The 14899-nt window shown below is 31.7% G+C and overlaps 1 protein-coding gene across 4 annotated transcripts in view; it reads left to right on the forward strand.

Annotated features, from left to right (window-relative positions):
• The window catches only part of LOC142323651 (uncharacterized), a 188233-nt gene that overhangs the window by 163558 nt on the left and 9776 nt on the right, over positions 1-14899 (forward strand). For 3 of the 4 annotated variants that reach the window (XM_075363669.1, XM_075363673.1, XM_075363671.1), the window contains 4 exons: positions 885-1045; positions 7410-7511; positions 12094-12312; positions 13191-13316. In XM_075363669.1, coding sequence (XP_075219784.1) covers positions 885-1045; positions 7410-7511; positions 12094-12312; positions 13191-13316 — 608 coding nt within the window. The remainder of the gene's footprint in view (positions 1-884; positions 1046-7409; positions 7512-12093; positions 12313-13190; positions 13317-14899) is intronic. The other variant, XM_075363672.1, reaches the window with a different exon arrangement.

Raw genomic sequence — 14899 nt, forward strand, 5'->3', positions numbered from 1 at the left:
AGCCGTTCGGAATTTCTTGGCTTCCAAAAGGACAGTAGTTATTTCCCACCCACCCTATTCACCTGGCCTTGCCCCGTGCGACTTTTTTCTCTTTCCAAAAATAAAATTTCAATTGAAAGGCCGTCGTTTTAACACAATTGAGGAGATTCAGGAAGAAACACAGAACGTGCTTCGAACACTTACACCTATAGACTTCCAGGGATGCATGGAATCATGGGAAAACGCTGGGATCACTGTATCAATGCCCAAGGGGATTACTTTGAAGGAGACAGTGGAAATTATAAGTTATGGTAAACTATTTTATTTTTATGGTAAAATTCCCTGAACTTTTGGGTAGCACCTCGTATCAGCGAGGTCCTGTTATTAGAACAACAGAAATACATATCTCTAGGAACACAATAAGTAAAAGTGGTACATTTTAAATATACTACAGCTTAGTATATTTTGAATTTTTTTTTTCTAAAAAAAAAAAAATTTCCTTTGTAAGAATATAAACATTATTTCCAATTATTAGAAAGGAAAGTAGAACTAGAAAAGAGAATAATTATAATAAATTAGCATTTATACCATAACAATAATTTTTCCTAAACAAGGTCTTTTTTTATTATAACCATGGATTTTGGACAAGTATTGATAGCACTAGTTGTAACAAGCTGAAATATATATGTATTAAAGTTTTATTTTTTTTTAACCTTATTTTGAATAGAAATTTATATTTTTCTTACGTAATAAAATATATTTTTATTTACTGCTCTTAAAGATTATATGGTAGTTAAAAAAGTTTTTTGTTATTTATTTCTTATTGTTTTTAAATACTGTATTACTATACTTTTGTCTATAAATTTTATCTATTATTTAAAGGTCTTTAAATGATGTTTGTTCAGGTCTCATTCACCAAATATTGCAGCTAGTTCTGGAAGTGTGACAAGCAGTTCTGTTACAACTTCTACATCACCACTTGCCTTCACACCAACATCTGTATTGCGTAAAATGACTGCCGATAAAGAACCCAGCCAATCAGATAGTTCTTCCAAGCCTGCTAATGGTAATTTTTTAATATTTTACTTTATTTATGTATTCTCTTTTATGTTATTCTTTATTTATATGACATCTATGTTATTGAATAATATGATTGAATTAAGTGTTCTTCTGCACTTATATAGTATTTATTAAATTTATATGCATCTTTACTACTGGCATCAAAAAATGAATTTGAGTAGAAAAATTGTTTGTATAGCTGGTGACACTGAAGAGTTATTGAGCTGTATATTGCTCAGGATGCATAGAAAATAAGTTAAATGAATATATTTGAATGGCTACCAGAACAATAGATTCTTGACTGATAGTCATGTAGTGAGATCCAGATCATTTTTTTCCAGTAATGAATATGTTGTGCTCCCTGATGTAGCAGTTTATTGTATATATTAAATCTGCATACATTGGCAGCAGTACTGATTTGCCACAAGATACTGATATCAGTAATACATGTATAATTTAGTTAATTTCTATACTTCTGCTATTTTTAGTCCTGAATCTTATAGCATTGTATTGAGATAGATATTTTTTCTTTATGTATTTAGTTTTTCAGGGTTTTGTTAAGATTTTGTTACTGTTTGAAAACTTTTTACTGTAAATTTAATTACCGTGTAAAATTTATTCACATTAATTAATACTATCAGTCTTCTAAAGTTCACCAAAATGCATCTTCATCACAGAAGTTGTAGATTAAATGTAACCTTACTTTGCCCCTGCTCTATTTCCATAAAACATATATAGCATCAATGTTCCATATGCATGAGTCACCAAACAGATTTAATGATTATACATCTGCTTTAAAAATATTAAGCAAAATAGATGTCGACATACATGCATTCAATAATAGGAATCACTTTTTTTTGGAATCATGAGAGTTTTAGATATTGAGAAATAAAAAACTGGTTACATAAATTTTGTTTGATTTGATATAAACACCTTCAAGTATTTCACTTTGCTTTCATTTTTTTCTTTTATAAATTAAAGCCCTATTTAAAAATAGGACTTTTTAGTATTATACGAATTAAGTTAAATAAGTATATCTTGCTTTTGATAGAACTTGGTGCTTGTTGTATGGAGAGGTTTTTGTCGTGTTGTTTTTTCACACTTCTTCCATACATCAATTATGTTGTATATATTGAAATTATGGAAGAATTAGGGAAATATTTGAATAAGTTAACAGTGAAGGTTTGTAAGAACCCTTTTTCATCCTTCACATATTTCACATTTCTAAAAGGATTTTTTCTTTTATTGTTGTCCATGTTACAAAAGTTTTATTTAAAAACTCCCAAAACAATCATTTACATGTAATATATGTATTCTACAGGTGAGCAACATAAAATCGAACCCCTAATGAAACTGTTACCCAACACTGTTTATTATGAGACACTCACACAATTAGTGCAACCAGTGCATGTATATGTTGCTGCCATTTGTGAGTGCAATTGTGTTTATGTAAAATGCCTTATTCAATCCAGGAGAAGATTGCTATAGTTGAGGCCTATATTTGTTCTGGATCGTTTGAAGAATCACGTCAAGTGTTCGTAGAAAACTTTCCGAATGCTTGTATCCCAGCGAAGAGTAGCATACATGGTTTAGTTAAAAAATAGCATACAACAGGTTCAGTTTCAAATGCAAAACAAAATAGGCAACCTTCTGTTAGGATTCCACAGCCCATTGCCGATATTGAAAGGAGAATTACTGCCAGTCCAAAAAAATCACTATGCAATTTATCTCAACAATCGGTATTAAATACACATCTTGTCGTAAAATTCTTCATGAATTAAAATTGATACCATATTGCGTTACAACTGTGCAACAACTGAAGGAGACAGACAAACCAAAACAACTTGATTATTGCAACTGGCTTCTTGAAAACATTTTTGGTGGGCAGATAGACCTGATGTCGTATTTCATGTCAGACGAAGCATGGTTTCATTTATCCGGTCATATTAATTCACAGAACACCAGGTATTGGATGGCGAGGAATCCTCATGAGATATTCAAGCGTCCACTTCACGATGAGAGAATTGGTGTTTGGTGTGCTGTTTTTGGTAATCATCTAGTGGGACCAATATTTTTTGACCGAACTGTCAATACACAAGTTTACCTCACAATTTTTAAAGAATTCTATGTATAATTAACTAATGAAAAAGAATACAGCTCCTTCCAATAAGATGGAGCAGCATGTCATACATCAAACGTTTCACTGAATCACGTTCATGTAGCTTTCAGTGGAGGACAGTGGCCTCCACGTTCCCCAGAGTTATCTACTTGCAATTTTTTCCTTTGGGGCTACTTAAAGGAGAGAGTTTATGCATCTAATCCCCACAATATTGATGAACTGAAGGTGAGCAGAGCGTTCAATGAGAAATCAACATTTTGCGTCAGACAACTCTCATTATGATCAGTCAAGTACAAAAGTCCATCGATGCCCAGGGTGGTCATTTTGAATATCTTTTTTAACAAGGTAAATAAATTCAACATTTAAATTACGTTTTATGTTTTTGTTATTTACTTTATCTAATCATTCATAAAATTTCATTCAAACATAACCTAGAAATTCTGGAGCGGTTACATTATGGGTTCGGTTTTATGTTGCTCACCCTGTACTATTGGCAAGTTATTTATGTATTGCTACAGTTTTGTTAAAATCAGTTCTGGAAGTGGTGAATACTTATAAACAAATCTCAATACAAAAATTCTTGGCTTTTCTTTATTACTTAATAAGTTGCCTGATTATCAAACATCTTCAATATAAACAATACTTCCAACGTTACATATTTTAGCAGTTGATTTTCATTTTATTTTTATATAACTGGATCAGTCAGTTTCATTTTTTTACTTCTTATATATATATTTTTTTTTTTAATACAGTAATGCATTTATATTAGGTGTCATAACCAAAAAACGATTGTTGATGATTAAAGTGCGTTCTTTAATGAGTCAGATATATGGTTGCTTATCATAATGCCAAGCACAATGAAATATAGGTGATTTTCAGTCCTATAAGTGATACTATTCTACTCTCCAGAGGCTAGCTGTATAGTAAATATCATTACTCTCAAAGTAATTAATTCTGGCTGGTACCGCTTTAATAACAGGTGCTTACATGTATCACAGTCATTAGAAAGAGTTAGTGTAAAAAAATTAATAAACTCGTTTTGTTAAGAAACAATGCGTAATATGTTGCATGTTGTCTGTACTCGGTAGGGGTATAAGTTAATACAGTGTAATAACTTAAATGTGTTTTTCATAATGAAATAATGAAATGTATTTCACACTTAATGTGTTTTTTTTTATAAGTACAATAATCTAAAAACTGTAAAAATGTAAGTGTACATAATCTAATAAATTATAATCTTTCAATAAGTTTCTATTGACAGTTTTTAGCTTTCCAAAAAGATGCTAAATTTTGACATTTTCATAATTTTCAATTGCACTACAAATAACTTTTGTCCTAAAGTAATCCTTGGGGTCATTTAAATTTTTTTATATCTATTTTAAATAAGAACCAGTGACAGATGGTTACTGAGCTACAAACTGGATAAGTGGTATCATTACAATTCATTTACTTGACTAGGTCTTGATTTATTCTTTTCGCATGGAAAGACACTTAACATCAGACTACTCTGATACACATGATCCTGATAGACACAATTCTGACGTTTGAGTCTTAATAAAAATATTTTTTGTCTATTCATACCAACAATTCTAGTTGACTTTGGTTTTTTGACTTATAAATTCTCCAGTACCAAAACGTTTGGTTTTGTTTTATCACAGACCACAAGAATATGGTCCACAGCCAGAGGCAGAAGGCTGCATGACAGTGTTATGAAAAATCCACATTTATTTCATGTTTACATTGATAAGAGGCAAAAAATAAAATCTATTAAATATCTTTTCAGATATTTTTAAAATTTTTATCTTTTAAAATCAAAAGATAAAATCTTTTTCATGCCAGATGTTAAACTTTTTTCATATATTAAACTTTTAGCGACTTATTTTGTCGCGATTTGCCTTACAGATATCCAAATGCAAGGACCATTTTCATGCAGTCTGGTTTTTATAATTTAGGTTGTATCTTTTATCTGTTATTGTTAATAGCATATGAATAAAAATAAAAGTGAAGTGAGGGTTAGGGATCAAACCAAATGATTTTAATATCCACAAAACATATAATAAATTTCTTACACAACATTTAAGGAAGTGATAATATCTTTCATTAAGAGATATGATAACAATGAATATTTAATGTTAAAATAAGACTTAGGCTGGAATTTAAGTTAAAACAAATTTTATGTGAAAGGACAATTTTTTATTTCTCTCAAAAAGCAGTATCGAGATTGTATTCCGGTACCAGTGCACCTCTCTTATCAGTGTAAATCTTTATCATGTTGTAGGTTCTTTTATATAGGGTGATTCAAAGAAATGGGAAATTAAAAAAATTAAATATCGTTAATTAAAAATTTTTTTTAGAAAATGAATTTTATTTCGTGTAATTGTACAAATGTTGCCATTCTAGGATACATACATTTTAGTTTATTTTTTAAAGATGACATCTTGCAGGTGACCTCCTCTTCTACGTAAACACTCACGAAGTCTCTTCGTTAAATTGTTCATGATTTGACGTAACATCTCAACTGGAATTTCCGCAATTGCTTCTTGAATCTTTGCCTTCAGTTCTTCCGTTGTAGCAGGTCTACTGTGGGACACTTTGCTTTTAAGGTGACCCCACAAGAAGTAATCGCAAGCTGAGAGATCAGGCGATCTGGGAGGCCATCTAATTTCACCATTTCGTGAAATGACACGTCCAAATAATCAGCGTACAGCTGCCATTGATATTCGTGGAGTATGTGACGTTGCTCCGTCTTGTTGAAACCAGGCTGTGTTAAGAATTGGTGGAAATCTCTTTTGTTGTTCCACAACAAAGGTTTCAAGCATGGCTATATAACGAGCTGACGTCACTGTAATCGCAAGACCGTTGTCATCCTCAAAAAAATAAGGGCCTATAACACCATAAGATGACATAGCACACCACACGGTCACTTTCAGGCTGTGCAACGATGCTGGTGTAGCTGCGTAGGATTTCCTTGTGCCCAGTATCTTTTCTTTCTTTTTCCTGTTTAGCCTCCAGTAACTACCGTTCAGATAATACTTCAGAGGATGAATGAGGATGATATGTATGAGTGTAAATAAAGTGTACTCTTGTACATTCTCAGTTCGAACATTCCTGAGATGTGTGGTTAATTGAAACCCAACCACCAAAGAACACCGGTATCCACGATCTAGTATTCAAATCCGTGTAAAAATAACTGGCTTTACTAGAACTTGAACGCTGGAACTCTCGACTTCCAAGTCAGCTGATTTGGGAAGACGCGTTCTCCACTAGACCAACCCGGTGGGTTTGTGCCCAGTATCTGAAATTTCGCTTGTTAACAAATCCACTGAGGTGGAAATGCGCTTCGTCTGACATCCACAGTTCGTGAACGAACTCTTCGTTATCATTTATCTTCTGAAGCATTACATTACAGAATTGTGCTCGCACAACTGCATCGTTCGGTTTCAGTTCCTGTACGATCTGCAACTTGTATGGATGGAATTGCAGGTCCTTCACTAACATTCTTTGAACACTTGAACTATGCAATTGTAAAGATGCTGAGAGACGACGGATTGATCGATGTGGACTTCGTGTGACAGCATCTTGTAAAGATTGAACATTCTGTGGTGTACGGACGGTTCGCTCACGGCCTGGATTATTCTTTTTCAATGCCGAACCAGTTTCCTCAAAATTAGATATCCATGTTTTAATTGCATGTGCTGATGGAACACGGTCGTGCCGTCCCAGATTAAAATGACGCCGAAATTTTCTACGCGCTCCCTCCACACTGTCATTATTGTTTTTTGTAAAACGCTTTGATAGCAAATGCACGTTGCGCACCACTCCAAGGATCATGACAACTAAATGGCAGGTTAGGTTAGAGAGGCTGGCGCCACTTATCAAGTGGTACCAATCGCCTACGGCTACCAACACAACTTTCATGATTTCCTGTTTCTTTGAATCATTCTGTATATTAAAATATACCTTATCTTGTTAGTTATAATTCCTCTCTAACGTTAGATAGTGTTCCAGAATTTTTTTGTTTTAGCTACAGTACAGATAATACTTATTGAGTTACTAATTTCATTCAAATTGTGATATATTTTGTGTTATTCTTTATTTGATATTTTCTATATATTTAAATGATAAGGATTCAATGCCCTTACATCCCTTTGTCTTCTAGTATTTGTAGGATATTGTTTCATGTAAAGATTATTTTTTTATTTTTTTGGCTTTGATGGAGTAATTCGTCAAACATAAAATCATTTGTTTACAGCAGATAGTCAAAATCAAGCCATGGGCAGTAGATCAGCAGCTGTTCAACCTTCTCAAATTCAGCTGCGTTCCAACTCCTGGGATATCTTAAAACCTCATAAAGGTACTTGCTTGTTTATAGATGTGTATTATACAATAGAAACATTGAATTCAACGTAATAATAATAACACATTCACTAATTTGAAATCATCTTATGAATGTTGTAAACAGAAAAAACTATTGAGTTATAAAGGAGTTTCCAACCATTCTCATTGTATAATCATTTGCTTAGGAATAATCTGTGAGCGCAGTTCCCAGAAGTTTTATTTACACTTAATTTCTAATCTTTTAGAACAGAATAATTTTTCATTAAGTATCATATTTCTGTGCTTGGGAATCATTCGCAAATAATGTAACCTCCTTGGGGGACGTAAGTGGAACTTTTATTTTTATATAAATGATGAAATTAAATTATTCATATAATGAACAATTTTATCTACTTTAATATAATAAATGTAACTATAAAATAAAGGCTATTTAATGTTTAAGAAAGTGAATGTATACCCCCCTGGATAGTAAGTTTTTTAAACTGTATACTACGAGGGTTATTTTTTTTTCAAGGTCCGATCGGTCACGAAATTAAAACCACATTGAAAATAAAAAATTTTGTATTTGTAACAAGTACTTAGATAGTTACGCTATTTCTCTACATAGTCGCCGCTCCGATTTAGACATTTGTTGTAGCATGGTACCAACTTTCCAATACCCTCATCATAGAACAGAGCCGCACAGTTTGCGATACTAAAGCCTCTCACAATGGTATAGAGAGCTGACCTTGAAATTTCAGGAAACGAATCGCTCAATACAGAAATTGTGAACCGACGATTTTCTCGAATTGCCTCAACCACTCGCTCAACGAGATCATCAGTTGATGCTCGCTTCCTTCCCTGACCGCCTGCATCATGAACATCTGTACGTCCTGCTTTAAAGTTCCTGCACCATTTTCGCACTTTGCTGTCACTCATTGAAGTTTCACCATACACATTACTTATTCGTCAATGAATTTCAGCTGCACTACACTCCTCAGCCTGAAGAAATCGAATTACCGCACGCACTTCACACTTGGCGGGAGATGCTGTTGTTGTAGACATGTTTACGTGCTAGCTGCGTGTTCAGAACTAAACGAAGTGATGCGGCATGATTGAAGGCCATACTAGAGACGCTACGCAACACATATGCGCAAAGATTCATCCGATTTTTGCGCAGGTTTTTATTTCGCGACTGATCGGACCTTAAAAAAAAACTACCATGTACTGTTACCTGACACATGTATGGGAAGATTGAACTTATTTCATAGTAAAATCTTGTAATCATTACATTTTTGGACCTAGAAAATGTCCATAATGTTCCTATTAAAAGAAAATCATCTACGTATGATCTTTGGCAATGCTTTCATGACACTGGAAGTGTTAAAGGTTGGCTTTGAAATCAGTACCCAGATGTCCCAACATGTGAGGTTATAGAGTACATTGAACAGGGTGCTGTAATTTCCAATCAGATCACCTCTGTGGTTATCTTAAAAAGCTGTGTTATCAAGAACTACATCCTTTGGATTCAAAAAAGTGAAGTGTTGTGAATGAACCACTCACAATAATGTGATTAATTAGTTTAACATTACTTTTTCCTGCTAGTCCTCTCACATTATACTAGAACTATCATCTGGTAAAATTTGTGTGGTGTGCCATGTCTCGGCAGCAAATTGTTGGAACAATTATTTTTTTGTACACTAATGTTATTTTACTTGTGTATGCAGGTATTATATGTGCCCATGTCTGAATGACTATTATTACTTGTTTCAACAAGACAGTTCTGTGTTTTTTTTCATTTTTGCTCCCACGCTCATTGCAATTGTCACTACCATCTTTACTGTCTACCAAAAAACTGCAGCAATCATGGAAAGCTGTAGTTTAAAATATAACTGACTCTGTAAAGGACATCCTAGTCAGTTTACTAAAATGAGTGTATTTGTTTCTGTTGCAAAAAGGACAATCAATACCTTAGTAACATAAAAATTATTTCCATTGTGCAAAATATACTAAACAAAAAAATCTTTAAATAAATGAAATTTCATTATTGAAATGTTTTATCTATTTTAGTTAACAGAATTTTTGTTTAGTATTCTTCCTTTGTAACAAACTTATTTCTTTTAAGTAACAAATTTACTCATCACAATTGCATTTTGATGTTGTATGTGGACACTATTTCTCCTCATTCTTGTCATCGACTCATCTCTTGTATACTTGTCTTAAAATTTTATTCTAAATTTTTCTGGATTTAGAAATTTTTTTGCAAATAAATTCATTTTATTAAAGTATTTATGTAATTTTTTTTAACAATAAATTATTTATAAATATTAGGCAAGAATGAGGTACATAATAATCAAACAGATGAAGATTAAAATTTTTGTTTTTTTTGTTGTATAGTTTAAAAGAATGTATAAAGTTACGCTTTGTACAACAACTTATTTAGTCTTGTAAGGTTATCAGTCTTGTAAGGTTTATATTCTGATATACATATATATTTTTTTTTTGTCTTCAGTCATTTGACTGGTTTGATGCAGCTCTCCAAGATTCCCTATCTAGTTCTAGTCGTATATATATATATCTGAAAGTCTTTATCATTTTTAATGTAGTCCCTCCTACTTTAATGTCTTTAGCCTGTCAGTGCTCTTGTGTCTTGATGCTCTTATATAGAGGTCTTTACACTGTTTTTCTAACCACTTTGTGACTTCTTTACAACTGAATAGAACTCAAGTCTTGTCCCATCAAGGCAATATTTCATTTTCAGAAAAGCAACAATTTTACTTGACCATTTGGTCTTTGATTTGCACTACATTTTGTAACAAATATGTTCGTAACGTACGAAATTTGCTATCAATATGGAGACTATGAAACTTGGGAAAGTGCTTGGCTTGTTACTATGATTTAACAAAGTTTTTTAGGTAACTTTCCTCATTTCTTCCTTTCTAATTAATTATATTGCCTTTTTATGGTCTGGACTTTCCTAAGAACTCTACTGTAATACACTGTCCAGATCCAAAAGGCTGGTTTGTTACCTTTTCAGCAGAACTATAACTTTTTGGTGATGGAAAATGTATTTCCTCATCGTGCTTTTCCTTTTTGTCTTAGGATGTAGTTCACAAATTTGTCTCACTCACAGTAAAATTCCTTAGCCAAAAATTTATCAATCGTCAGGAATAATTACCAAATAAAATGTATACATTTAAACTGCCTTTTTACATTTGGTCAGCATTTAACTCTTTCCTTTTTTATATTGAATTAATCTCGTTGATTTTATATTACCAATTTTGATTATTGTTCACACTATGTCACTACATGGTGGACATTGAATCACTTATCTTCCATTGTCATCTCTTTTCTGTTGTAACATTCAGTATTTTCACAGATGATTGAAGTTGAGGGTTGTTCTAGCCATAATCCATCTTCAAATCATGTCCTCTTAGAGCAAAATTACATAATACCACTTCACTATAGTGAAATATCATCATGTTTCCTCAATATATGCACTTCATCCTTGTAAAGGGTCTCGGGTATTTTTAGAAGTTATCTCTAACTTTGGTTTCTTTTATTGCTGACTGTGTATTCATTGTGACACTTGAAAAAAAACAAAATTGTGTGCTGGAATATTGTACCTTTGTAGAAAAAAGTTCTGTTTAATTGAAATATTGCATATATCACACCGTTTCACAACAATAAATTAGTTAATTTACACTGTCTGTCCCAATTGCTGTTCTTCTTATAGCTATGATGCTTGTAAAGCACTAGAGGTAAAAGAGATACCAGCCAAAGTTGCTTTCTCTGAGATAATGAGATTCACTTGTGGCCAGTCTCTTGAGATGAATAATTAAAATTTTACTTGCACCATTCAGTGTCACCTGCACTTTGGTAAATTTAACATAATGAAATGGAATTTCACATTTGGCTTAATGAAAAAGACAGTAGGAAACTACTTCACTCCTTACTTTCCCTAGTAATCCTGACATGGACAATCTTATTAATTAATTATTCTTGAGGACAACTGTAATATTTTGGAAGTTATTTGTGACTCAGATCAGATTGGGTACATCCATTACCAGTATGACACTTAAGTCATATACCAGTGGTGTTTAAAATTCCTACCTGATCAGAATACTGACTGTGAAAGTCTTGCTAAAGAAAGTATTGTAAAAAAATGTATACCATTGTAAAAATTTGATATTAAAATTGCCAATTTCTTCTGCGTAGAATGTGTAACACTTACATATTATTTACCATTTAAGTTTTAGTAGGGCAGAAAGAGAAAAGGTACAATTTTTAGAGCAGTTTTTCCTTCATATATGTCAGGTTAAGTTGTCTGCAAAGTGTTAGCTGGCAGAGATAAAAATTTGTAAGTTCTAATACAAAAATATGAACATAAGATATACTTAATTTTTACTGCATTTTATTATTTTTATTTACCTTTTTTATTGTACTCTGAGATACTTGTCTTAGATAAACAGTATAACTATTTGAACCATCCTAATACTCTCTGTTAACCAAGTAAAAATATATATGAGACTAAATTTATTCATAAATATATTATAAATAATAATTTGAAAGAACAATATGAATATATTAATTCAATTTTTTTTTTTTTTTGGTTTTAGGACGACCAATTGTGAAAGGTAGCAATAGTAATTTTAATTACCAACCTGCTGCAGCTGCTGCTGGTAACGCAAACATGCCACCAGCAGGAATGGAATTCCCCCATCAATTTCCAAATATGGTTCGCAATAAACTATCTGCACCTGTTCAGCAAAACCCAGCTGCATTACATTATAATTCAGGCCTTATGGTAGGAGTTAACCAAACATCTGGTAACAGAGGTAACTATGTAACTTCACTATAAGTACTCTTAACATCTGTTTTTTGAATATTGATTGAAAGTTAAAATATTTTAGTTTTAATATACTCTCATTATTATTTATAAAATTAATCTTTATTCTTACTGCTTTTGTGTTTTATTGCAGAGTTAAATTTTTACCTATATAATAATTCAGATTTTTCACAAGTGACTGACTGATCACAAGTGTACCATGCCTTACTTGTATTTACCCAAAACAATAGAGTGTTTACGATATTTAATAAAAATTTCCTAGAATTCATAAAATTATATAAATAGTAAAGCCTAAAATAGTAGACCTATTAAATTTTTTATATAACAAAATGAAATTAAGTAATTTGTTTATAAAAGTTTTTATTTATTTTTATTCTTGATCTTACCAGCTACAAAAAAAATTGATTACAAGCAGTTCAGGTACAGAAGCTTTTATTATACAACACTGAGTACATCAAATGGATAACTACTGAAAAGTGTCCATGTTTCTCATTTTAATTTTGTTCTTAACTTATTTAAAAAGCAAAATTGTTGTTCAAAGTTAATTGCAAAAGACTAAGAAACACTCATTCACTAGTGGAAGTTCAAAATGTCACAGATCACAGATATTTTGATCAGCTGTGATCAGAATTCAAAAACTTAAAAATTAATCACCTGGTTTTTTTTTAATTATACTGAGTAATTTACAAAACCAAATTCCAGGGAATTTTATAAGGTTTTAAAAATGATCTTGTAAGCCTTTTTAAATCTCAGTTTGTTGTATTCCATAGTAAGTTTATGTTTGTTGGGGTTTTCACTTTTAGTACATGTTAAGAGGTTAATCATTACCATGATAACTATTTAATTAGATAAATTTTTGTTTTCCAGCTCGTTCAATACAGGCTCATTTAGCTGCCTCAATGCAAGCTCAGCAGAGAAATGTTAATTCTTCACTCCAACAAATCTTGCTTAATCCTAACTATGGAAATAATGTTAGAGGAAATATAAAACAAGGTATTTTGAATATTGTCTTATCTTAGTTTTTAAAATTTTCTTTTATTAAAGCTTAACATGTAATTTTTCAGTTTAAATTTAGAATGCTCATGTACATATTTGTGACGGCTAAGTTGTAATTGAACCCTACCATATTGTGTCTGATATCAAATATTTATTTCAGAATTTTGTTATACTACAAGCTCTGCATGCTTACCATGATTATGCGAATCCACTTGATCAAACTGGTTGGCTTGAAGCTGTTCCCATGTCAAATATAGATCATACTGTTCTCTACATTATTTTTTTAAGTGTCCTCATAGTCGCCTCTGTTTTGTATTCTTCTCACTCTTCTTCAGTTACTTTTATTATTCACAGCTGAATTGTAAAAACCATCCAAGATGAATAGTATTGTCATGAAAAAATTTTGTATAATTTTTCAGTAAAAAACTACAATATTGGTTTTTCTGCCAAAAAATTCAAAATAGATTTTTAGTATTCTCAATTATGGAGAAATTTTTTTATTGAAGTGTATGCATTTCAATAAATGAATAAAAATTAAGTAACTTTCAAGTATTTCATAACTTAGTGTTAGTTTTGAGAAATTATTTCATTGAGTTGTAAAACACAGTTCACAGACCCCAGTTTTTGTTCTCTACATATATTTTTCCTAATAAAACTTCTGAGGCTGGTCCTTGCCGTTAACCACTTTTCTAATTCCACCTACATTCCCACCACTCATTGAATATTTGCTAAATTGGTGAATTAGTGCTTTTAAATGTATAAATAACAATAAGGAGTGTAAAATAATGTATAGGAATGTCATAAAAAAGCTCGCCAACAGTCATTGATTGGTTGTTTGTAGACTCACCTTTAACGCTTTCAAGAAATCTGAAACAAGGCTTACCACATACTAGTCTAAAACAGACACTTTTTGTTATAAAAACATTAGTCATTGTTATTTGTGTGACAATGCATTATTTTTAAAACTGCAAGCCAGTCATCAAGATTATGTATACCCAGCTTAATCGAAAGGTAAATTCAGGAAATAATAATTTACTATTACTTCAGTTAACAGAAGGAGTTATTCAGTTCATTTCAGTGTTTTACCAAATTTGCAAAAAAAAAGCTTCAGCATTAGCACATCTTTCTGTTATACATTTTTCTCAAGTTACAGCCACATATTTTTAAAGTTTTGCTTTTTTTGACTGTCCGAAGAGAAGAATTAAAAGAATTACAGAAAACTAGGATGCTTACCCTAAAATAAAAATCACATTCTACAAGGTACTGAAAAATTTTCCTTAATCTTACCCCTCCCATAATAGAATCTACTTAGAATCACGCATCAAAAATAATGATTGAATCGGTTTGTTTAGCAGAGTACCCCATGTAAAAAATGGTGTGCAACATTCTTTAAATATTGAAAAACTTGAATTTTCACAAAGCATAATGTCTTCCTTAAATATTAAATTTTATACCTCACCTTGTTTCAAATTTCAGTTAACCTGGAATTTGAAACATTCTTTTTGGTGTACCTTCAAAAAAAAATTGTAAAAATACTTAAAAATATTGGATTCTGCTCTAAAAATAATTTACAAGTACAT

Source organism: Lycorma delicatula, chromosome 4, assembly GCF_047948215.1.
Source record: "Lycorma delicatula isolate Av1 chromosome 4, ASM4794821v1, whole genome shotgun sequence".
Classification (NCBI taxonomy): domain Eukaryota; kingdom Metazoa; phylum Arthropoda; class Insecta; order Hemiptera; family Fulgoridae; genus Lycorma; species Lycorma delicatula.